Genomic DNA, 26,560 nt, shown 5'->3' on the forward strand with positions numbered 1-26,560 from the left:
ACTCCTCCAATCACACTAAAAGCACCTGTGCCCATTGAAACTGTACCATTTGAAGAAATACAGACAGTGTCGTCGAAATACTCTTTCAAACCTAATGGAAAGCTGAAGAGAAGACTTCATATGCAGCAGCACCTGTATGTGAATCAACACAAACAGGTCTTTTATAGAAAAGCAAGACAGCACCATCAGTTACAACTCAAGTGGGAAAAGTTAGCCCACTACCAACTTGTGAAGCAGCAGCATTTAAGAAGGAAGAACAGTCGTCAATAGCAGGAACAGCAACACCAACCCCCACAGGATCAAGTGTACAAGCTGACAGTGTAGAAACCTCACCAACAGGAGATCCACCCTCTATGGCAAAAAGGAGCACAGTAGTGACTGCAGCTGCTCCATATAGGATGTGCCTGAGATCAAGAAAGACCTCAGCTGCAAATGGGGATGTTTTATGGTACTGGGGCAGAAGGGGGAGGTTCCAATCAGAATGTAAGTAATGTAGTTAATAACAACAAATGTGGGTGTTACCAGCACAACAACTCCCTCTTCCCTGCAGAAAACTGTTCCTGTAATACTGGTATGTCAAAAGAAATAGAACTCAGTCCCAACAGTGGCAGCACCACAACCAATCATGTAACTAAGAATAAGCTCAAAATTTTTCACCAAAATATTGAAAGCCTGCTCTGTAAGCTAGACCAATTTATTGCAAATATTGATGAACCAACAGACACAAATTGTGCTCATATTCTCTGTCTGATAGAACACCGTGTCACTGTTGACATCGAAATGCTCAATATTCCAAACTATGTATTAGCTACCTAATTTTGTAGAAAGCGTATGTGCAAAGGTGGGGCAGCTATTTATGTGAAAACAGCCTCTCCTTTAATACAATAGATGTAGAGAAATATTGTGTAGAGAAACACTTTGAGGCATGTGTCACAGAAATAGTAGAAGCTAACAAGAAACTGGCAATCGTAGCAGTATACAAGGTTCCGTCTGGTAAATTTAAAGTATACATGAAACAATTAGCTTCTGTGCTATTGTATTTCACAAGGAAAAATAGGAATATTATAGTGACTGGAGATTTTAATATAGATTTCCTAGAAAGCTCATCTTTTAAGAGAGAGTTTGCAATTTTCATGCATACCTACAATCTTGTCTCCACTGTCAGTTTTCTCACAAGAAGTACTGCCACTTCCAGCACTCTAATAGACAATATCGTTGTCGATATGAGTAGAACTCGTCACATCGAAGTTGAAAAAGTCATAAATGGTCTCTCTGATCATGATGCGCAAATACTCACAATTGACAACTTTAATACAAATCAGAGCAAAGTTGGTGCACAGTGGAAAACCATGAATGAGGAAAATATCCAAAACTTCAAATTATGCATCCAGGAGACTGACTGGAGGTATGTTTATCTTGCAAATGACGTTAATACAAAATATAATTTATTTACTGATGAATTATTGGGTATATTTGAAAGTGTCTTTCCAAAAGAGGTCTGCAGACTACAGAACAGGCAATCAAGCAAACAACCATGGCTCACCAAGGGCATAAAAATATCATGTCAGAGAAAAAGAGAACTATATGTAATATCCAGACAATCCAATAATCCTGTCCAGATGAACTATTATACGACATACTGTAAAATTCTAACTAAAGTCATTAAAAAATCTAAAAGTATGTGCATACAATCTGAAATTAATTGTTCAAATAATAAAATCAGAACGATTTGGAATGTAATAAAGAGGGAAACTGGTACTGCACCATCTTACAATGAAAAAACTGCTGTCCTAAAAATTAACGGTTTGGAAGTAACTGATAGTAAACAGATAGCAGACACATTTAACAACCACTTTCTAGCTGTCACTTCTCATATAGGTTGCAGTGGTCACCTAAGGGAAGCTGCAGATATTCTGAAACTTAACCTCCCAGAAAGTTTTAATGATATAAATGTACCACCCATAACTATTAATGAAATTAAAAAAATAATTCACTCATTGAAAAGTAAAGGATCTTCAGGTATTGATAACATCTCTAGTAAACTGTTGAAAGCCTGCAATAATGATGTAAGTGTAGTACTTGCTCACATTTGCAACATGTCACTTTATGAGGGAGTTATTCCAAAGAGGATAAAATATGCCATTGTCAGACCTCTTTTCAAGTCTGGCGATGCTACAGACGTCAAAAATTATCATCCTGTATCTCTCTTAACAACGTTTTCAAAGGTTCTTGAAAACGCAGTGTGGAACAGTATTGTGGCACACTTGATAAACTTAATATTATTAACCATAGACAGTTTGGTTTTCAAAAAGTGGTTTCCACAGAGCGTGCCATATAATCACTTACAAATGATGTCTTGGAGTCTATTAATAGTAAGAAGTCACCAGTTAGTGTCTTCTGTGATCTTTCCAAGGCCTTTGATTGTGTAAACCACAAGATATCATGGAGAAGTCCTATCATTATGGAATTAAAGAGGCTATAGGTAACTGGCTAAAATCATATCTTGAAGACAGGAAACAAAAGGTGGTTCTAAATGGCTGCAACAAAGGATTTTCTAATCTAGTGGATTCTGAATGGGAGAAAATAGAGCATGGAGTTCCCCAGGGATCTGTCCTTGGACCCTTACTGTTTTTAATATATGTTAATGATTTACACCTGTCCATTAGTAAAAATTGTGAATTCACAATGTTTGCTGACGATACAAGCATTGTAGTAGGTGGTAAGTCTACTGCTGATCTGGAGACTGATGTTAATGATATACTCAGAGAAGTTACAGCTTGGTTTTCAATTAATTCTCTTTCAGCTAATATTAAAAAAACTAATTTTATACAGTTCCACACAAAAAATAAAACTCCAGAAAATATAGTAATTGCTCATGACAACCAGGAACTAGAACAGGTGCACTCCACTAAATTCCTGGGGGTTCACATTGACAGTAGGCTCAACTGGGAACAGCATGTGTCCCTTACTCTAAAAAGGCTTTCATCGGCAACTTTTGCTTTAAGAATCATTACTTATTTTGGTGACATCAACATTTTAAAATCAGCTTACTTCTGATACTTTCACTCATTAATGAGTTATGGAATAATTTTCTGGGGTAATTCACCAGCCTCAAAAAAATCTTAACTGCTCAGAAGAGAGCAGTCAGAATCGTGTGGGGTTCCTCCACGAACCTCATGTAGAAAACGTTTCACACAGTTAGGTATACTGACTACAACATGTCAGTACGTATACCCTCTGATGAATGTTGTTAATAAAGACTATGCTCAGTATGAAACAAATTATTCATACCATAACTACAATACTGGAGGTAAAAATGGTCTACATTTTGAACTAAAAAATTTATCACTTGTACAGAAGGGAGTAAAGTATGCTGCTATAAAGACTTTTAATGCATTGCCTAATTATATTAAATGTACAAGAGAAAATGAAACGCTGTTCAGTAGAGCCATACAAAGGCTAGTTGGCTCTGTGAAGTGACCAATGTGGTAGCTGGTTGTGTGGCAGTGGCAAAGAAATAACAGGATCACAGGTAAGTGGTCACTCTTACTGTGACCAATAATGTAGTGACCAATGTAGCAAAGCCACAAGATTAGGTGAAGAGGTCATTAGACTGATAACTGAAAAGGTGCCATGGACAGCAATGAAGTGGGTACGTGAACCAACATTGAGAAGATGCAGATCATGACCTGTGAGAAGCTATTCATTTAGAAGGCCACTACCAGACAAAGTGGTACTCCCTTACAGAGAATGGAGTGAGCTGAAGTCCCCAAGTAGAAGGAAAAAGGGGTGGGGTATTAGTTAATGTTAGTTAATGGATTGATATGTTCAGTTCAACATAAGCAAGTATCCTGCCTGTAGGTAGGTAAATGTAGCAAATGGTAATTGCTGAGGTCATTGGACCTGTAATGCTGTTGCATCCAAAGAAGTATGAAGGGGAATCCATTCACTGATGACATCTGTACAAACAACAATAAAGACCCCTCCAGATGCCACCTTAGGACCACCACTGCTCCAACAGAATGCACAATAACCATGGACTGTTAGAAAATGATCATCAGTTAAGTGTATTTCTTGGAGAGCAATGCAAACTGCATAAAAAGAGGAAATGAGGTGTGTTTCCAGCAGATGGCAGTAGTATGCTTTACAGTTCCGCTGAGCAGCCACATCACTGGTGGCCAGGTTAGGCATGAAGGGGCCAGGAGGACTGGTCATGCTGCCGGATCACTGCCAGTCACCAATTGGAATGGAACCTCATCCACAAACATCACCTCGGAATCCGACGGTGAGTGTGTGTGTAGGGGGGGGGGGGGGGGGGGGGGGGGAGATCTATCTGGCACCTCTTGGGGCACCAGGGGAGCCTTGCCCAAATTCTTCTTGTCCTTCATAGCCTTTGGTGGGAAAGATTCATTCTAGGGGCTCTCTGCATTGACTGTGGGGACAGATGAAGAGTCGAAAACCCTGGGACCCACATTCCTGACTCCTTCACCCACTGTTTGGCATCAGGCCTCCAGTCTGGGGGTTGCCAGGGAGAGGGATCTCAAGAGGGAGTTTTGTGACCAACAGACACTGAAGAAGGGGAACACATTTCCAGCTGGAGGTGGGAACCGTTCCCCAAAGAAGGTACTGTGGAGAAGAGGATGGTGGAATATCTGCTTTTGGGAAAGTTAGAGGTGGGGGGGGGGGGGAGGTTGATAGTCATGATGTTAACATAATTGATCATCATATCCACAGTATGTAGGCATTCATATTTTTTCTGTGCCTTAGTATACATTAGGCAGTCAGTAGATTTACCATCTTAGATCTGTTCTTTCACAAGAACTGGGCAAACTGGCGAAAGTGGAGGTTGATGTTCTGCAGAGTTGATATGCAAAGGCATATGTTCACATGGACTATGTTTGTGGAGTGATCATCCACAGTTGCCACATTTTGGGTTCACTGTGCAGCAGGATGACATAGGCCCAAAGCGTAAACATCTGAAGCATTTCATATGCAATGGGGCATACAGTTTCACATCACATCTGTATACCAACACCTTAATTTTCTCTGGAAGGACATTTCCTTCAAAGGCTAAGATAAAGACACCTGCATCCATACAATTATCCTTGGACTCTTTTTGTACACATCTGATAAAATGTATACCTCACCACTGGAGAATAGTCCAGTGCTCTTCGTCTGTTTTGAGTGCAAGGTCGCTGTGGAAGATGATTCCTTGGACCATGTTCAAAGTTTTATGGGCAGTGGTCACAATTATGTCACCTAGACAATCACATGCCTGAAGAGCTGTAGATTGAGCAGCAGAGAAAGTTTAGTTAATAATGAACCGTTTTGAATTCTTCCCAGCGACTCAACTTCCCCAAATTTGTCTTCAGCGGTTCCATTACAGTAAAAGTATCCCCGTCATTCTAAGTATATACCAAGTATTGAGTGAACTGTTTTGCACCCAGATGTCTGGCATACCTTCTTCCTATGATGTAGCCAGGAATGAAACATCATTGGGACTTATCTCTCTGCATTATAATAATCCTTCCCATTTGGAGAGACTGTCGGGATGTTGCAGCCACGAACAAAAGAAAGTTTACTTTGCTTCCACCATGGTACCATCAATTGCAAACGGGGTCACTCCCAACAGGCGCCATCAATCTGCAGTGACGGTTACCTGGCCATTAAACCATTGCCTGGAGTCCCATGTCCCAGCAATGATGGGCATATACTACTTGGTTTGCATGGGGAGTTTCCAGCTCAAGTACCAACAGTGTGATCTCAGCATGGTCAGGGGGTGACCAACATGCTTGAGGCCCCCCCCCCCTCCCATAATAAGAATATCTACATTTACGTTCTGCATTTTGGACATTGTATCTTTGGAAGAAAGGAAGGGTGCAAAGAAAGGCACAAAAGGTGAAATATATGCCACACCAGGTGACCTCCCCTACACGATCCGCAATTCCGTAAAATGACCAATCTAGTTTAGAATGAAAGTTGTAGAAAGCTGGAAGGGACGAAAATTAGTGTCCAAAATCAAGAACCAGAACCGAGCACCAAGCACATCAGCACCAAGAAGACTCTGATCGAAAGTCAGAGCAGAAAAAAGAATAGTCGAAGGATAGACTTGCAGCACAGACAGGGAAGTAGCACTGCATGGGCTGGGGCCCCACGGTGACCAAGCACATACTCATAAATGAGATGGTGGCCCCCTTAGGGGGTTTCCACTTGATGAAAATATTAGGGATACAACGGACAAATTTCCTAGGACAGCCCAGGCATTGATGCCAACATTGAATGTGTGCTCTGGGACATCAGTTATAATTCAGGGACTAGTGACAGTCTTTGGCATATAGGGAGCACCATATGTCATCATGTCTGACAATGTTTCACAGGTCGCAATAGTTAAGTTCTGCTCCTTTTGCCAGTGGAGTGGAATGACACATCTGGGCACAGCTCTCCATCCTGTGTCAAACTTGGAAACAAAGGGATTGGCCAGAATGCCCAAGGCTTAAATGAACAAGATGACATTGATGAGTGTGGCATCCATAGAAGCCCTTACTGACAAACTTGTTCACTATGTATCACTCCAAGCCATACATGGCCTTAGTCCAGCAGAGATGCTGTGCAAGTATGACTCTGAGCCCAGTCCACACAGATATACCTGTACAACAGTATGGGCTCTTCAATCTGGGGTTGCACATAAAGTCATAGACTGTTTTGGACTCAAGGGGTCAGCACTAGTCATAGAGGGACATAAACTGTTTGAAGTAGAGGCCAGACAAAAACACCTCAATGTGACATCAAAATCAGATCAGGCCACACAAAGAAATGGTGTTACAACCCCAGCATGACCGTGTAAGAGCTCAATGTTTCACCTAAGATTTCCACCACTGCCTGATACGCCTCCCAGTTGTCCGTGAGCAGAACGCCACTTCCCAGAGTTACCCACACTATCCACTGAAGGTCTTTGTCTCCATCCTGGTACTGAATGAGGTGGCAAAGTGCTTAAGACACTGGACTCATATTTGAGAGACTGATAGTTAAAAATCTCCACCTAGCCATCCTGATATAGATTTTCCATGGTTTCCCTAAATTCCTGAAGGCAAATGCCATGGCGGTTACTTTGAATATGACACAACATATTTCCTTCCTTAATCCAAACCTGTGTTTTGTCTCTAATGATCTCATCACTGATTATCCTAATATTCCTTCTCCCCTCCACCCAGTGAGGTATGTGGACAGACTCCATACCAGCAGTAAGCCCACTACATTGAGACCACAGTAGGCAGTAGACTATGGGGAGTGCATCGAAGTTAACCTGCTGCCCCCACGAGAGGAACAAGTCCCCCGACTCTCCACCCCTGAAGCTTTGTAGCAGAGATTCCCAATTGCCGTGGCCGTGACTTCAGTGTTTGTGGCAAAGACGTCACATAATAATGTCCATTGGTGCATCACAGGAAATAAAGAGCAGGCTCAGCAGTTCGCATCTTGCCACTGAAGCCTTGGTTATACCGATATCCAAATACAACTGTTACCTCAGTTTTCTCATCTCGGATTTTAATTTTGAGCTCTGATTGCACATGTTGTTATTAAAGATGATTTTGGCTTTGTTATTGGTACCCATTAAAAGTGATGTTAATTGCAGTCATAACATTCACTCTTAACGCAGTTTTGGCTATCAATTTACACACACTACAAGGTTCGCAGCAGTGACCTGCGTAGCTACAACACAAAACATAAATGAACACTATATACGTAATATTTCGAGTAAAAATTTTTCGTATGGTTTAAATTATACAGTATGCCCTACTCTTTGAGTTCTGAATATGGAAATGGTTTTAAGGCACCTCCATAGTAAAATGAAAATGTGTTCATAACAATAAGTAATAACTATAAGTATGTTACAGGAAATTAACAATTTACAGCAATTATTTAATTAATTCAAACTTATAAAACATGAAATTTTTGATTAGATATTCTGAAATCAGTAGGAAACAAAAAAAAAAGACGCAAAACCTGTGATAACAGGAAGATAATAAAATAAGAGGTGTAAGCGTAATAGGAGAAATAAAAAATTAAACAGCAGATACTTAAGGGGACTTGGAACGCCCTATCGCAACAATGTTAAATTTAGTGACTTGACTTCCCTGTATTTCAGGTAGCCATTGACATGAAACTCTTACAGCACATTAAACTGTATGTTCTGAGTCTACTGAATTACAATAATTTCATTTCAGTCACTGCTTCCAGAAATACAATTTTTTAATTCCACAGTTAAAATTTTGTGTACTTTTTTGTATGTTATCCTGAATAATTTTAATTATGTATAACATTATGTTCTTCTTTCAGCTCAATAGGCTCAGGATATGTATGTTATTACTCCCTGAAAATTTGAATACACTACTCGATGTGGTTTCTGAGATTTAGGGAAAAATGTAACAAAAATGTAAATTTTCAGGAATGGCTTCTTAAGTTTCAAAAGACTGTCACTCACTTAATATATGGCTAATTTTTTAACTTTAGTCACTCAGCAGGGATACTGTATATCATCCTCTTGATCTTTTTCCAAGTTTTTTCTTCTTTTTTTTCTTTCTGGACTCCTTAGTGGCCAACTGTGCTCCATATTCTGCTTTATCAATGCGAACCTTCTCCATCCGTTCAAGTTTTCTGATGCAGTTTGCTCCAGGATTAATCCCTATCTGCTGTAGCACTTTCACCCTACAAATGTTGCCATAATTAAAAGCAATAACAGCATCCCTGACCCCCCACTTTAGTGTCTTCATTCCAACAAAAACATTCTTTGGTAAGAGAGTCCGTATAATGTCCATATAAGATTATTGAACGACTCATTGGGATTTTGAATCTGACCATGCAGACACTTCAATGATTCAGGATTTGCCAGGTCTCTGTAGATAGGTTTTATGATATCCATGACTGCTGCTGGGATGGAATATTTATGGCTGTATGAACTGTTTGAGTACTGGGCATTGCAGTAATTGCACCATGAACTATATCCAGGAGGGCAAAGGTGGTGTACTGGTTTTTCATCAGTTGACAGTCTGTGGAAGAAGGCAGCCCATACTGCCTGCTTCAATTTCAACAAATCCTGAATATCATTTCTAATGGCCATCCCATAATACTGCTACAGTTCATCAATCATTTTGTCTGTCAGCCTGCCTCTATTGGTTTTACCATCAGAAAGTTTCTTGTCTCTCCAATTTTGTTTCAACCTCCTCAACCTGGTGCCCATCCTCTTCTGGGCGTGACCTTTATAGTACATCAATCTGCAGCCTTCTATATAAAAAAATTACCAGTTTTATTAGGTCTTGAAGTAACCCACGTAAAAATTTTAACATTGTCAACCGGTGTAGATTACATTAAAAAACTAAAATAAAATGCTTACTGAGAGTCAAAAACAAGGAAAAGAATGATAATAACATAAGCACTAGAGCTACCTTAAAGGAGGGAAATATTTTACAGCAAGAACTGGAAATGTCTCAGGCTTTAATTTTTTCACTGTACATTGTGGGGGAGAGGATGTGTTCATATAATGAATGCAAGTTTGCCTTCAGGTACTTATCAGCAGAATAAAAAAAAGTTAGAATTTATTTACATTACTGATTAAACTATTGGTTTTGTTTCTAATGAATAGAGGTACTTTGTTAAGCAGAAGGCTGCCCACATTTCTCATTCCATTATAGCTTCAGTTCAGTCTTTGGCTCACCTGATGGATATTTGCAAGTAGATCTACTAATTGTATATTTTAATTGGCTTTAATTCTAGCCCCCACTATTAACACAGATTCCCAAACCCACAACTTCCATGAATATATCTATCTTATAGTTGTTTTTTGTCTAGGGTTGCAGGCTCATGACTTTATACATGTGATTGAGGTGATCTTTTAGTTTTATAAATAATAGACACACACACAATGAATAAACTTTGTTTATCATTGCTCTGTTCATAAACAACATGAGATCAATGCACTGAATGACTGAAGTATCTTGCTGCCTTAATGAGTCTGCGTTGCCACCAAGCCATAAACTGTGGTGTCACCACCAGACACCACACTTGCTAGGTGGAAGCCTTTAAATCGGCCGCGGTCCATTAGTATAAGTCGGACCCGCGTGTCGCCACTATCAGTGATTGCAGACCGAGTGCCGCCACACCGCAGGTCTACAGAGACTTCCTAGCACTAGACCCAGTTGTATAACTGACTTTCCTAGCGATGGTTCACTGACAAAATACGCTCTCATTTGCCGAGACGATAGTTAGCATAGCCTTCAGCTACGTCATTTGCTACGATCTAACAAGGCGCCATGTTCAGTTGCTATTGATATTGTGAATAATGTACAGTCAAGAGCGACGCTCATCGTTAATGGATTAAAGTTAAGTATTCCACCAGCTATGTCCGTTTTTCTAAATTCTAATTTCCTTGACATGTTCCAGACCTCACGCCAACCTGCGTGAGCTAAAACGCGTGCCTTTCGGATTCCTCTAGTAAACCGGTGTTGGCTCTCCTGCCAACCCACAACATAAACAATGCAGTGCCACCTTCAAAATACATACACCTCTGTCATCTGCTAAAGTGTCTGCCAGTACTCTCACCACAATAACCATTCACACAAGTGGTACTGCCAAAAAGGAACCAAACTGAACTGGGGCTGCTGCAGTTATTCTGTTGGCTATTGATATCATTCTCGTGGTGTCAAATGAGATCTACATCACAATTATGATGTATCATATGACTCAAATTAAGTACCTTTATTCCTCAGTTTGACATCACCTCTGGCCTGAAGCTGGTACAATTCTTACCAATATACTATTTATGAGCTACTCCTTCTAACACCTCCACCTAAAGCTTTGCCACCTTCATCATCATGACAAGTTAGTTCATTTTGAACCTTTCTTAACCTATCCTGCTCACTTCCCCAAGGGAAGAACTACTGGTTCCAAAATCTAGGACGGTGCATTTACTTTTGTGTATGTCTATAGCAGTAGTAAATATCTTGCCTGCTAAAGATATGTATTGGCCATCAATTCTGACTCTTTTTTTCATTTTTCTCTATTGAATTTTCCTTTTGGTACATACTACTTATTAACACAATTTGTATGGTTACTTACCTTTCCCATAATCCTCTTCTAGATCATTGTACTTGTCAAGAGTTATAATTGTGTTGTCTGTAGCATTTAGCCCAGCAAATGCATAGACAAGATGAGAACAAATATTTGGGTTGATATCACTGACAGTAAACACTCCATTTCCTGGTCGATACACAGCCCAACTTGATACGTAACACACCACTGCTTTGTTATGGCCAACTGCAACAAAGAACATGATTCAAATATATTCATATTCATATTCATATTTATTCACCTTTAAACATTTTACATGTAATCAGTATCATATAATAAAAGTTACAGATACATTGAATACACCTATATGTACATATATTTGACAAGAAAAATTGCCTGCGTAATATTATATTTCTAATTTGGTAATATATACTCCTTTCACAAAATGTACAATCGCAATTCAATACCTTTTATTGCACTCTCTTGAAATTATTGAACTGTATAAAATACTTTATTTTTTATCCATTTTGCTACTTTTACTTTAAATTTATCCATGTGCATAGAATGTGCACTTTTGGGTAATTTGTTAAAAAAATGTGTGTGCTAGATACTTATAACTGCAGTGAATCTTTGATAGTCTGGCGACTGGGATGTCAATTGTATGTCCATTTCTTGTATTATGTGAATGCACTGCCATCCTAAGGTCAATGTTATTTAAATTTTCTTTGGCGTATATCAGGCAACTATAAATATACAAGCCAGGGACTGTCATTATATTTAATTCTTTGAAATGCTGCCTGCATAAGTCTCTGGGTGGTAGTCCTACAAGGCAACTGTTTGCTTTTTTTGCCATTTAAACACTGTCTTTGAAATTGGGTAGTTTCCCTATAGTATAATCCCATAAGCGAGATGAGAGTGGAAGAAGGCAAAGTGTACATATAGTAGGGGTGTTCTCCTAACAGAGCCTCTCAGTTTATGTAACAAGAAGATTACAAATGAGAGTTTTTTGCATAGCATGCCTGTGTGAATTTCCCAGTTAAGTTTTTGGTTGATATGGAACCCTAGTAGTTTTAAAGATTTGTTTTCATGTTTAGGGGAATTCAAATCAAATACAATATCTTCTGTCTTATTAATATTTATCTGTAATGAATTTGCCTGAAACCAAATGGAACATGTGTCCATTCCTATTGTTACATTATTCTGTAATTCATCCAAGTTGTTTCCCTGAGTAATTAGAGTTGTATTGTCTGCATACAGTGCAGTGTCACAAGGTAATGAAGAAGGCAAATCATTTATGTAGACTACAAAAAGAAAAGGTCCAAGCATGGAGCCCTGTGGTACTTCTTTGGTAACTGACAAGAAACTGGATCTTTTTTCATTTACAGCCACTGTTTGTTTTCTTTTGCATAAGTAAGATTGTAATAGTTGGAGAGCACTCTCCCCTATTCCATAATACTGTAGATAAAATGTTTTGAATGTGTGGAAAATCACATACATTTGTGTGTGTGTGTGTGTGTGTGTGTGTGTGTGTGTGTATGTGTGTGTGTGTGTGTGTGTGTGTGTGTGTGTGTGTGTGTGTGTGTGTGTGTGTGTGTTTGTGTATGTGTATGTGAATGTATGTGTTGCTAATCCACTTGTGTATAGAGATGTTTTGATTCAGTCCTCATGCTCCACATAGTCAATTTTCAATGTTTTCTACCCATATTTACTTACACTCAGACTCATTGCAAATCTTGTGGAGAGACAAATCAGTAAGTTGACATATTTTTCATATATTCATTCAATAATGTCATATGTAATAATGTTCTGGGTAACTCATCTTTAAGAATGGAACTTTACACTGTTCAGAAACGTGCTGTAGGAATAATATGTGGTGCCCAGCCACAATCATCTTGTAGATATCTGTTTAAGGAGTTGCGCATTGTGAATACTGCTTCACAGCATATTTATTCCCTCATGAATTTGTTGTAAATAATCCACTACAGCTCCAAAGGGATAATGATGCGCTCCCAGCATTCTCGACAAAAGGGCCACCTGACAGCAAGCAGTTAGTAATGTGTCCCAGCATTATTAGTTGACAAGAGAGAAAACAACTTTATGATGTGGCATTGGGCACGGTCTGATAGAAAACTAGTGGCAATACGAAGTATAAGGGGTAGTCGTCAAGCTTTAACTATCTCCAAAAAATAAAGCTATGTAATTAATTTTTTCTTTGTTTGTAGGCACGTGTCTGCCTCTGCAGCCCTGGCACACATTGAAATCCATGCACCATAGTACCGTAGCACACTGTACAGGAGCCAAAACAAAATGGCACAAAGTGGAGCATCATGTGGTAATTTGTTTTTGGCAGTAGCAGAGATGTTGCCGCTGTGTCACACTGGGTGTGTAGGGAGGGCTACCGAGAATTGTGTATCAGAGGTACCAAAGGCACCTCAAGTACTATCCTACCCCACAGATACTGTCTCTCCTGAAGGAAATGTGAGCTCCGTCTCTACCCACCCACTTGACTGTGGTGGCCTGGCAATATAGGGTCTAGCCATCCCGTACATGGCAGATGGGGACCAGGGAGGACTCAGGCCACTACACCAATACCTCTAACAAACATGTTCAGTGTGCTGTCTTTCACTGAAACTGAAACCAAGTCAGTGGGACTTGCTTCGCCTGTCTTGCCCTGAGTCAAGAGGAGACAAACATGAAAGAGTAGGGGTCTATTAATCTTCAGCATTTCAGATTTCAAAATTATGGTGAACAATGATACCTCTTAGGCAAATGGCAGCAAGTGATGGAAAGGAACACCAGGTAAACTCAGTGTGTATGCCTGGAGGTCTTATTCAGCTTGTTGAAGAGGCTATTCTGGCAACCATTGAGGAAGCAGGTTGCAATCGAGTGTAGATTGTAGCACGGACTGAAAGGTCATACTTGGTTCATTCTAGTAATTAGCAGAGAAGGTTGAGAATACCTTTAGAATGTTCTAAACAGTGTACTAGCAGTAATAGGCAGCCCGGGTGGCTGACTAGTGGGATAAGGACATCGTGTAGAACAAAGTGGGAATTATGCCAAAATGTTAAAAGTAGTCACAATTAAGCTGCAGTAGCCCATTACAAACAGTATTGTAAGGTGCTTAAAAATGTTATTACGAAGGCAAAGAGTATGTGGTATGCAAATAGAACACCTAATTCACAGGATAAAATTAAAACCATACGGTCAGTTGTGAAGGAATTGTCTGGTCAGCAACACGAGGTCAACAATATGAAGCCGGTTCACTGTAAGAATATTTCTGTTACTGATAAATCATATATATGTACAGTATTTAACGAGCATTGCAGGCGAATTAAATAAAAATTTAGCTTCTACAGGAAATCGTATAACTCTCTTGGCAAATGCCTTTCCGAGATTGATGTCTGAAATACTCCTCTGTGATACAGACAAGGGGGAGATTGAGTCAATAATTAAATCACTGAAGACCAAGGACTCTCGTGGATATGATGGAGTGCCTATCAGAATATTAAAGTACTGTGCTGCCCATGTTAGCCCTGTATTTAGCCATATTTGTAATTTTTCCTTTAGGAATGGACGGTTTCCTGAACGATTAAAGTGCTCACTAGTAAAGCCGCTTTATAAAAAGGGAGAAAGGGATAATGTAGACAATTTTAGATCTATTTTCATGCCATCAGTGTTTGCTAAAGCTATTGAAAAGGCTATGTATGTAAGGATAATTGATCATTTTGTATCACACGATTTGCTATCAAATGTACAGTTTGGCTTTAGAAGTCGCTTAACAGCTGAAAATGCTATATTCTCTTTTCTCTGTGAGGTACTGGATGGTTTAAACAACAGGTTTCGAACGCTATGCATATTTTTGATTTAACTAAGGCGTTTGATTGTGTTGATCAGAAAATATTGCTCCAGAAATTGGACCATTACGGAATATGGGGAATAGCTCACAATTCGTTCACATCTTACTTTAGCAACAGACTCTAGTATTACGGGTAACTCTAAAATATTTCTGTTTGATAATGAGACTAGCTTGGTAGTAAAGGATGTTGTTTGCAACATTGGCTCTGTTTCAAATACTGCAGTTCATGACATAAGTTCGTGGGTTTGTAGAAAATAAACTAACGCTAAATCACAGTAAGAATCAGTTTTTACAGTTTCTAACACAGAATTCAACAAAACCTGACGTTTTAATATCACAGAATGGGCATATGATTAGTGAAACTGAATAGTTCAATTGTCTAGGTGATCAGATAGATAGTAAATTGTCATGGAAAGCCCACGTTCAGGATCTTGTTCAAAGACTTAATGCTGCCGTTTTTACTATTCGAACGGTATCTGAAGTGAGTGATCGTTCGAAAGGAAAATTAGTCTACTTTGCTTATTTTCATTCGCTTATGTCGCATCTTATTATATTCTGGGGTAACTCTTCCCATTCTAAAAGGATGTTTTTCGCTCAGCAACGGACGGTTCGGGCTATGTTGCAAGTTCACGAACCTCTTGTCGATCCCTGCTCACGAGTCTGCGCGACAGAAATGAAGCCTGCATTTGGATCGGACTTCCTTAACTCTCGTGCAGAAAGCTGTGCAGAATACAGCTGCATCCATTTTCAATAAGCTACCACTCGAATTAAAAAATCTTAGCAGTAATCCACGCGCTTTCAAATCGAAACTGAAGAGTTTCCTCATGGGTCACTCCTATTCTGTCGAGCAGTTCCTTGAAAAAGTAACCTGTTCTTGTTGTATTGTTGATTGCGTTTACTTAAAATTATGGATTGACTTTTTTCGGGTTCATAAACATTTTATTTTTATCTGTTATTACTTTTATTTTGTAATTTCATGTGCTGACATGTTCCACGACCTTGCGAGATTTGCTCCTCATTTTGGTCCTACGGAACGTAACGTGTAAATAAAAAAAAAAAAAGTCCTTGCTCATAGAGTTTCAACGAAGATCACAATCTGCAGCATTGTCTTCGGAACAGATCATGACTCCCTGGTCCCGAGTCTAGTGTAAGGCTTGAACCAGAGACTCTGAGGGTTCCGTGACAAGCTAGCCTGTGCTGCCTTGAATAGCACTATAGAGCTGAGAGTTGTAGGGCTACTGAAAGAGTTCTGGTGTGCACTACACGTCAGAAGCAGCTACTGAAGTAGCTGACTGTGTGCGAGATGCACACAAGGGTCTTTTTTTTTTTAGATTAGTTTTGGAAAACCCATAAGTATCAATGTAAGATCCAAAGAAATGCCTCCTGAAGATGAGAGTATCAAATTCCTAGTGCGCTGGTGTCCAAAATGAAGGCAACAAACCACTATTTCCCCATGGAAAGAGACCGATATCGAGGAGGATCCTTAATGGTGTGGGCAGGGATCATGTTGACCACTCTAACACCTCTTTATGAAACTGTGCGAGTGAACTGCTAAGGTTTAACTGCTGTCAGGTACCGTGACGAGGTCTTGGGACCTCATGTACGGTTGTTATGAGGTGCTATGGGCTCAGACTTCTTATTCAAGGACGATAATGCTCGACCTCATATAGAGTATGGGTCGTTGATGTCTTCTTGGAAACGGAAGATATTCCACGCCTGGCATGATCTTTTCGCTTTCCCGATTTGAATTCCATAGAGCGTGTCTGGGGAGACGGGTCGCATGAGGTCACTGTACACCAACCACTTTCCAAGACTTGCGAGCAGCTCTGCAAGAAGAATGGGCCTTATTGCCTCAACATGAGATTAATGACATCATTCACAGTATTCTCCGTTATTGTCAGGCCTATATTGCTGCCACAGTGGCCACACCCCATACTGATCACATTAACCAGTTGTCGGAATGTGTGCGCAAACCTGTTAATTTGGAAAAAACGAAGAACGTTTTTGTCTATCGTTATGCTTGTTGCAGTTGTTTACGTTCAATATTCTGCACATTTTTCCAACTTTATTATCACTTCTTTATAGGGTTTTGCTGCAAAATAAATGCAGTCTCGAAGACTTTCTGTTTGTCGCTTTAAATTTGGACACCAGTGTAGTTAACGGCCGAAGCACTGGCAACAAAGCGCCAGAGCGTTAAGCGTTCCTATAAAGAACTGACGCTCACATAATGTGAGGCATAGAAAGCTGATTAAAACCTGAAGTTGACAATAGTGAGATCTTTGGGGAATATTTAAGTGTGTACTGAAAGAATATTAAAACGAGAAATGGAAGTGACGTCGTACAGGCAGCTTCTCAACCATCTGACCACAAATAACATATTATCAAGAACACAGTTTGGATTTCTGAAGAGTTCTAAAATCGAAAAGGCTATTTACACCTACAGTGAAAATGTACTTAATTCATTAAATAACAAGTTACAAGCAGCAGGTATTTTCTGTGATTTGTCAAAGGCATTCGATTGTGTAAACCACAACATCCTTTTAAATAAATTAGAATTCTATGGTGTCACAGGCAGTGCTGCAAAATGGTTCAAGTCATACCTCGCTAACCGGAAACAAAGGGTGTCAGTGCAAGGGACTAGTGAATTAAGTCATCAGTCATCATCAGAATCGGAAGAAATTACATGTGGTGTCCTGCAAGGATCCATCTTAGGGCCATTGCTTTTTCTTGTGTACAGTAATGATCTCTCATCAGTTACACTGCCAGAAGCAGAGTATTGCAATAAATAGTATGTCGGGTGTAGTTATAGAAAGATCTGCTAATGATATTTTCATGGATATTAATAAATGGTTTTAAGCCAACTCGCTGACATTAAACTTCGAAAAGACTCACTATATGCAATTTAGAACCTGTAAGAGGTTTCCACCCAGCATATGCATAAAGTATGAAGTAGAGCAGATAGAAGAGGTTGACAGTCTTAAATTCCTGGGATTACAACTTGATAATAAATTCAGTTGGGAGGAGCACACCACAGAACTGCAGAAATGCCTTAACAAATCTGTATTTGCAATTCGAGTGTTAGGAGACATAGGCGACATAAAAATGAAGAAGCTTGCATACTTTGCCTACTTTCATTCCATAATGTCATATGGTATAATATTTTGGGGTAACTCTTCAAGTCAAACAAAAGTGTGTAATACGTATTATTTGTGGAGTAAATTCACGGACATCCTGTAGAAACCTCTTCAAAGAACTGGGTATACTAACTGCTGCCTCTTAGTATATTTACTCCTTAATGAAATTTGTCCTAAATAATATATCTCTTTTTCCAACAAACAGCTCAGTTCATACATACAATACCAGGAACAAAAATGATCTGCACAAGGACTTAAAAGCACTTACTTTAGTTCAAAAAAAGGTCCACTACTCAGGAACACTCATCTTCAATAATTTGCCAGCAAACAAAAAATTTTGTTACAAATAAAGATCAGTTTAAAAGGAGCCTGAAAGACTTACTAGTGGCCAACTCCTTCTACTCCATTGACGAATTTTTTAATAGAAACAAATGATGTATTGTATATATTCATACTGTTAGTATTGTTATTTCAGCTTTTTTTTTTTTTTTTTTTAAGTGACATGTTCCACGTCCAAGAGGATCTCCTCAACACGGATCTATGGAACGAAAAACTAATCTAATCTAATCTAAACTCAAATTCACCGAGATAGAAATTGAAGCTGCATGTGGGATCGTTTGAGTAAGACTCAGTATGAAGGGTGGGCATAAAATTATGATAGGATCCTTCATCGACCACCAGAGTGTCCTCCTGTTGTAACCAGAAACTTCAGGGAAAACCTCAGTTCGCTTGTATGTAAGTTCCCTAACCATACTGTAATTGTTGGAGGAGATTTTAATCATCCAACAATCAATTGAGACAAATATATTTTTTTTAGTGGTGAGTGTGACAAGACAACTGTGAAACATTACTGAATGCCTTCTCCGAAAACAGATAGTTCAGAACCCACTATTGATGGAAATATATTGGAACTGATGACAACAGACAGACCTAACCTTTTTAAGGGAGTCAACATCGAAACAGGTATTGGTGACCATGAGGCAGTTATAGCAAGAATGAATACCAAAACACAAAGGGAAACTAAAAGAAGCAGAAAGATACATATGTTCAACAAACTAACCAGAGAAACAATCATACCTCAGTGAGGACCTTGAAACTTTTAGCTCAGGACAGGAGCATGTACAGGAACTATGTCTCAAGTTCAGAAGAATAGTTGATCATGCACTGTACAGATATGTACCCAGTAGAACAGTTCATAATGGGAGAGATCCTCTATGGTATACAGTCACTGCAAAGAAACAGAGACTATTGCATAATAGGTGAGAAACAAAGCATAGGGATATAGACAGAGAGATGCTGAATGAAACGCACTTGGCAATCTAGAGAGCAATGCGTGAAGCATTCATGACTACCACCGAGTGAAGTGGCGCAATGGTTAGCACTCTGGACTCGCATTTGGGAGTACGATTGTTCAAACTCGCGTCTGACCATTCACATGTAGGTTTACCATAACTTCCCTAAATCGCTCCAGGCAAATGTTGGGATGGTTCCTCTGAAAGGGCACAGCCGATTTCCTTCCCTATCCTCGACACAATTCGAGCTGGTGCACCGTCTCTTATGACCTCGATGTCGACAGGGCGTTAAACCCAATCTTCCTTCCTTCCATTTTCAATGACTACCGTAACAGAATGTTGACAAGAGACATTTTACAAAACCCAAAGAAATTTTGGTCGTATGTAAAGGCTGTTAACAGCACCAAACTAGTGTCCAGTCACTTATGGACGAGATAGGAACTAAAATTGAGGGTAGCAAAGCAAAGGTAGAAATGCCTAACTCTGTTTTGAAATGTTCCTGTACAGAGGAAAACCCGGGAGTATATGCCTAACTGCAGTTCTCGCACCACTGAAAAGATGAGTGAAATAGATATTAGAGTCAGTGGCATTGAGAAATAACTGTAATAGTTGAAAATAAATTGAACAAAGCCCCAGGGCTCGATGGAATCCCTATCAAATTTATACCCAATTCGCGGCAGAGCTAATCCCTTTGTTAACTTCAATCTAGCGTAGAGCCCTCCAACAGAAAACTGTGCCCAGTAGCTGGAAGAAAGCACAGGTCAAACCTGTCTATAAGAATAGTAGCAGAAGTGATCCACCAAAATGCCGTCTGATATCCTCGACGTCCATCTTTTGTAGAATCTTAGAACATATTCTGGGCACAAACACAGTGAGGTGCCTGAACAGAACGACCTCCTCTGCGCCAAAGAGCCATCCACATGATGGTTCCTCTGAAAGAGCACAGCCGATTTCGAAAACACAGATCATGTGAAACATGACGTCCTGAATGCCACGGATCAGGATTTCTCGATTTCCGAAAAGCATTTGACTCAGTACCAAGCCTACGCTTATTATGAAAAGCACGATCATATGGAGTATCAGATGAAATACGTGACTGGATTGAGGATTTATTGGTAGGGACGACGCAGCATGTTATCTTGCGTGGAGAGTGATTGAGAGATGTAAAGTAACTTAAGGTGTACTCCCGGGAAGTGTGTTGGGTCCCTTGCTGTTCGTGCTGTACTCTGAATAGCCAAAGAAACTGGTACACCTGCCTAATATCGTGCACGCCCCCGCGAGTAAGCAGATGTGCCTCAACAGAACGTGGCATGGATTCGAACAATGTCTGAAGTAGTGCTGGAGGGAATTGACACCATGAATCCTGCAGGGCTGTACATAAATCTGTAAGAATATGAATGGGTGGAGATCTGTTCTGAACAGGGCCCAGATATGCTCAATAATGAACATGTCTGGGGAGTTTGGTGGCCAGCGGAAGTGTTTAAACCGAGAAGAGTGTTCCTGGAGCAACTCTGTAGCAATTCTGGACGTGTGGAGTGTCGTATTGTTCTGTTGGAATTGATCAAGTCCGTCGGAATGCATGATGGTCATGAATGGATTCAGGTGGTCAGACAGGATGCTTACGTACGTGTCACCTGTCAGAGTCGTATCCAGACGTATCAGGGGTCCCATATCACTCCAACTGCACACGCCCCACCCCATTACAGAGCCTCTGCGAGATTGAACAGTCCCCTGCTGACATACATGGTCTGTGGATTCATGAGGCTGTCTTGATACCCGCCCATCGGCTCGATACAATCTGAAACGAGATCCGATCAGGCAACATGTTTCCAGTCATCAACAGTCCAATGTCAATGTTGACCGGCTCAGGCGAGGCGTAAAGTTTTGTGTCGTGCAGTCATCGAGGGTACACGAGTGGGCCTTGGGCTCCAAAAGCCCATATCGATGATGTTTCGTTGAATAGTTCGCACGTTGACACTTGTTGACGGCCCAGCATTGAAATCTGATGCAAGTTGTGGAAGGGCTGCACTTCTGTCACGTCGAACAATTCTCTTCAGCCGTCGTTGGTCCCGTTCTTGCAGGATCTTTTTTCGGGCGCAGCGATGTCGGAGATTTGATGTTTTACCGGACTCCTGATATTCAAGGTGCACTCGTGAAATAATCGTAGGGAAAAATTCCCACTTCATCGCCACCTCTGAGATGCTCACTCCCATCGCTAGCGCCGACTATAACACCACTTGCAGACTCACTTAAATTTTGATAACCTGTCATTGTAGCAGCAGTAACTCATCTAACAACTGCGCCAGACACTTGTTATCTTATATAGGCGTTGCCGACCGCGGTGCCATCTTCTGCTTGCTTACATGGCTCTGTATTTTTATAGGCCAGTTTCTTTCCCGCTTCATTGCACATTAATGGTCTTGCGAACAATAGTAATAGCAACCTCATACTTCTCGCAGATGATGCACTACCCAGCTGGAGTGGCCAAGCGGTTCTAGGCGCTTCAGTCTGAAACCGCGCGATTGCTATGGTCGCGGGTTCGAATCCTGCTCGGGCATGGATGTGTGTGATGTCCTTGGGTTAGTTAGGTTTAAGTAGTTCTAAGTTCTAGGGGACTGATGACCTCAGCTGTTAAGTCCCATAGTGCTCAGAGCCATTTTTGAATGATGCAGTTATCTACAGCAAGGTAGTCCTGTGACAGCCAGAGCGAGAGCACCAGCAGCAGCGAGTACTGTTTGTATAAAGCGTTTTTGTACTTATTTGCTGCGCTTAGCTTTCAAATAGTTTTTCTGGGAAAACCTAGCGTAGTTTTCGCGTCTCGTATTTCAGTGAGTGTTTCTTGATTATCAGAGTAGCTCATCGGGAGATTATCTTGGGAATTTGTCACCGTATAGAGTAGGGTAAACATAGTCATGTGTAGGGACTGTGGTTGTTGTGAGCGGACGCAAGGAGAATTGGCCACTCTTCGGGGGCAGGTGGAGGCTTTGTCTGTTAGGCTCATCGAGCTCGAGGCGCAGGCGTCGGCTCGTAGTGGCGTTGGGGCAACTGTGGTGAGACCTATGCCTACTTCGGTGGCCTTGGAATCACATGGAACCCCTGATGTCGCTGCGTCTTCCGGCAGTGAGCATCTTACCGGTCAGCCATCACTCCAGGGTGAATGGCGGACAGTGGTGGGCTCGCGCGTGCCTGGCCGAAAGGCGAAGGTGGGATCTGGCCGCGTGGCAGCTGCCTTACCCCTTTCCAACAGGTACGGGGTGCTTCCTAGTGGTGATGACATCGTTTCCGAGCCACCACAGGATGCCTCGCCTGTTGGGCCAGTGGCCGATTCTCCGGCAAGGTCCCGACAGTCACAGAGGGCGGGCCTATTAGTTATAGGGAGCTCCAACGTTAGGCGGGTTATGGAGCCCCTCAGGAAAATAGCGGGTAGGTCGGGGAAGAATGCCAGTGTGCACTCGGTGTGCTTGCCGGGGGGTCTCGTCCGTAATGTGGAGGAGGCCCTTCCGGCAGCTATTGAACGCACTGGGTGTGACCGGCTGCAGATAGTAGCACATGTCGGAACGAATGACGCCTGCCGCTTGGGTTCTGAGGCCATCCTTGGTTCCTTCCGGCGGCTGGCTGATTTGGTGAAGACAACCAGCATCGCACGCGGAGTGCAAGCTGAGCTTAATATCTGCAGCATAGTGCCCAGAGTCGATCGCGGTCCTCTGGTTTGGAGCCGTGTGGAGGGTCTAAACCAGAGGCTCAGACGACTCTGCGACTATAATGGTTGCAAATTCATCGACCTCCGTTATTGGGTGGAGAACTGTAGGGCCCCCCTAGACAGGTCAGGCGTGCACTACACACCGGAAGCAGCTACTAGGGTAGCAGAGTACGTGTGGCGTGCACACAGGGGTTTTTTAGGTTAGAGGGACCCCCCCTTGGGCGAAACGATAAAATACCTGACGGCTTACCAGAGAGGACATTATCATCGTTGATAAAGAACGTCCGTCCTCAGAGACCAAAAACAGGAAAAGTTAACGTAATATTGGTAAACTGCAGGAGTATCCACGGCAAGGTTCCTGAATTAGTATCTCTTATCGAAGGAAATAGTGCGCATATAGTATTAGGACCGGAAAGTTGGTTAAAACCGGAAGTGAACAGTAACGAAATCCTAGACACAGAATGGAATATATACCGCAAGGTTAGGATAAACGCCAATGGTGGAGGAGTATCTATAGCAGTAAAGAATTCAATAATATCCAGTGAAGTTATTAGCGAATGCGAATGTGAAATAATCTGGGTTAAGCTAAGTATCAAAGGTGGGTCAGATATGATAGTCGGATGCTTCTATAGACCACCTGCATCAGCAACCGTAGTAGTTGAGCGCCTCAGAGAGAACCTGCAGAACGTCGTGAAGAAGTTTCGTGATCATACTATTGTAATAGGGGGAGACTTCAATCTACCAGGTATAGAATGGGATAGTCACACAATCAGAACTGGAGCCAGGGACAGAGACTCTTGTGACATTATCCTGACTGCCTTGTCCGAGAATTACTTCGAGCAGATAGTTAGAGAACCAACTCGTGAAGCTAACGTTTTAGACCTCATAGCAACAAATAGACCGGAACTTTTCGACTCCGTGAATGTAGAAGAGGGTATCAGTGATCATAAGTCAGTGGTTGCATCAATGACTACAAGTGTAATAAGAAATGCCAAGAAAGGAAGGAAAATATATTTGCTTAACAAGAGTGATAGGGCACAAATCGCAGAATATCTGAGTGACCACCATCAAACGTTCATTTCTGAGGAAGAGGATGTGGAACAAAAATGGAAAAAATTCAGAAACATCGTCCAGCACGCCTTAGATAAGTTCGTACCGACTAAGGTCCAAAGCGAGGGGAAAGATCCACCGTGGTATAACAATCATGTACGAAAGGTACTACGGAAACAAAGAAAGCTTCATCATAGGTTTAAGAGTAGTCGAATCATAGCTGATAAGGAAAAGCTGAACGAAGCGAAAAAGAGCGTAAAGAGAGCAATGAGAGAAGCATTCAACGAATTCGAACATAAAACATTGGCAAACACTCTAAACAAGAACCCTAAAAAGTTTTGGTCATATGTAAAATCGGTAAGCGGATCTAAATCCCCTATTCAGTCACTCGTTGACCACGATGGCACCGAAACAGAGGACGACCGAAGAAAGGCAGAAATACTGAATTCAGTGTTCCGAAACTGTTTCACTGCGGAAAATCGTAACACGGTCCCTGACTTCAGCCGTCGCACGGACGCCAAAATGGAAAATATTGAAATAAACGATATCGGAATTGAAAAACAACTGCTATCACTTAGTAGCGGAAAAGCATCCGGACCAGACGAGATACCCTTAAGATTCTACAGTGATTATGCTAAAGAACTTGCCCCCTTTCTATCAGCAATTTATCGTAGATCGCTGGAAGAACGTAAAGTACCTAGCGACTGGAAGAAAGCGCAGGTCGTTCCCATTTTCAAGAAGGGTCATAAATCAGATGCGAATAATTATAGGCCTATTTCGCTTACGTCAATCTGTTGTAGAATAATGGAACATGTTTTGTGTTCTCGTATTATGACGTTCTTAGATAATACAAATCTCCTTCATCATAACCAACATGGATTCCGCAAACAGAGATCATGTGAAACTCAGCTCGCCCTATTTGCCCAAGAAATTCACAGTGCCGTAGACACTGGCGAGCAGATTGATGCCGTATTCCTGGACTTCAGGAAGGCATTTGATACGGTTCCGCACTTACGTTTAGTGAAAAAAATACGAGCTTACGGAATATCGGACCAGGTTTGTGATTGGATTCAGGATTTCCTAGAAGAAAGAACACAACATGTCATTCTTAACGGTTCAAAATCTGCAGATGTAGAGGTAATTTCGGGAGTACAGCAAGGAAGCGTGATAGGACCTTTATTGTTTACAATATACATAAATGACTTAGTTGAGAACATCGGTAGCTCCGTGAGGCTATTTGCAGATGACACGGTTGTCTACAAGAAAATAGCAACATCAGAAGACTCGTACGTACTCCAGGAAGACCTGCAGAGGATTAATGCATGGTGCGACAGCTGGCAGCTTTCCCTAAACGTAGATAAATGTAATATAATGCGCATACATAGCCGCAGAAATCCATTCCAGTACGATTATGCCATAGGTGGTAAATCATTGGAAGCGGTAACGACCGTAAAATACTTAGGAGTTACTATCCGGAGCGATCTGAAGTGGAATGATCACATAAAACAAATAGTGGGAAAAGCAGGCGCCAGGTTGAGATTCATAGGAAGAATTCTAAGAAAATGTGACTCATCGACGAAAGAAGTAGCTTACAAAACGCTTGTTCGTCCGATTCTTGAGTATTGCTCATCAGTATGGGACCCTTACCAGGTTGGATTAATAGAAGAGATAGACATGATCCAGCGAAAAGCAGCGCGATTCGTCATGGGGACATTTAGTCAGCGCGAGAGCGTTACGGAGATGCTGAACAAGCTCCAGTGGCGGACACTTCAAGAAAGGCGTTACGCAATACGGAAAGGTTTATTATCGAAATTACGAGAGAGCACATTCCGGGAAGAGATGGGCAACATATTACTACCGCCCACATATATCTCGCGTAATGATCACAACGAAAAGATCCGAGAAATTAGAGCAAATACAGAGACTTACAAGCAGTCGTTCTTCCCACGCACAATTCGTGAATGGAACAGGGAAGGGGGGATCAGATAGTGGTACAATAAGTACCCTCCGCCACACACCGTAAGGTGGCTCGCGGAGTATAGATGTAGATGTAGATGTACCGTCTGACTGAAGCTGTACAAATATTCAGCCAGGCGTTGATAAGATTTCAAAGATATGCAATGATTGGTACTTGCTTTAAACATTCAACAAATAGTATGCTATGGATATAATACGAGGGTTGTCCAGAAAGTAAGTTCTGATTGGTCGTGAAATGGACACCACAGTGAAAACCCGATGAAGTTTTGCACAGATGTGTTGGGCAGTGCCTCTAGTATGACCGTTGATCGCATCAAGACGCTCTTTTCAGTTGTGAGCGCACTGTGAGCGAGTAAAGGTGTCTAGAACAACGATGTCTACCGCCAAGTAGGAGGGCCCGCTGGGAGGTTTCGCCTTAATGAATGCAGCCCACCTAACACAACTGCCACGCACTTCCTTCTTCACGGCAATTCTCAGCCGCACTCTGCAG

General features: G+C 41.3%; 1 protein-coding gene across 1 annotated transcript in view; it reads right to left on the reverse strand.

Annotated features, from left to right (window-relative positions):
• The window catches only part of LOC124723228 (probable chitinase 2), a 278,220-nt gene that overhangs the window by 137,989 nt on the left and 113,671 nt on the right, over nt 1–26,560 (reverse strand). Inside the window, exon 2 of the mRNA XM_047248419.1 lies at nt 11,110–11,307. Within this exon, the coding sequence (XP_047104375.1) occupies nt 11,110–11,307 (198 nt within the window). The remainder of the gene's footprint in view (nt 1–11,109; nt 11,308–26,560) is intronic.

The sequence above is a fragment of the Schistocerca piceifrons genome, chromosome X (genome assembly GCF_021461385.2).
Source record: "Schistocerca piceifrons isolate TAMUIC-IGC-003096 chromosome X, iqSchPice1.1, whole genome shotgun sequence".
NCBI lineage: Eukaryota > Metazoa > Arthropoda > Insecta > Orthoptera > Acrididae > Schistocerca > Schistocerca piceifrons.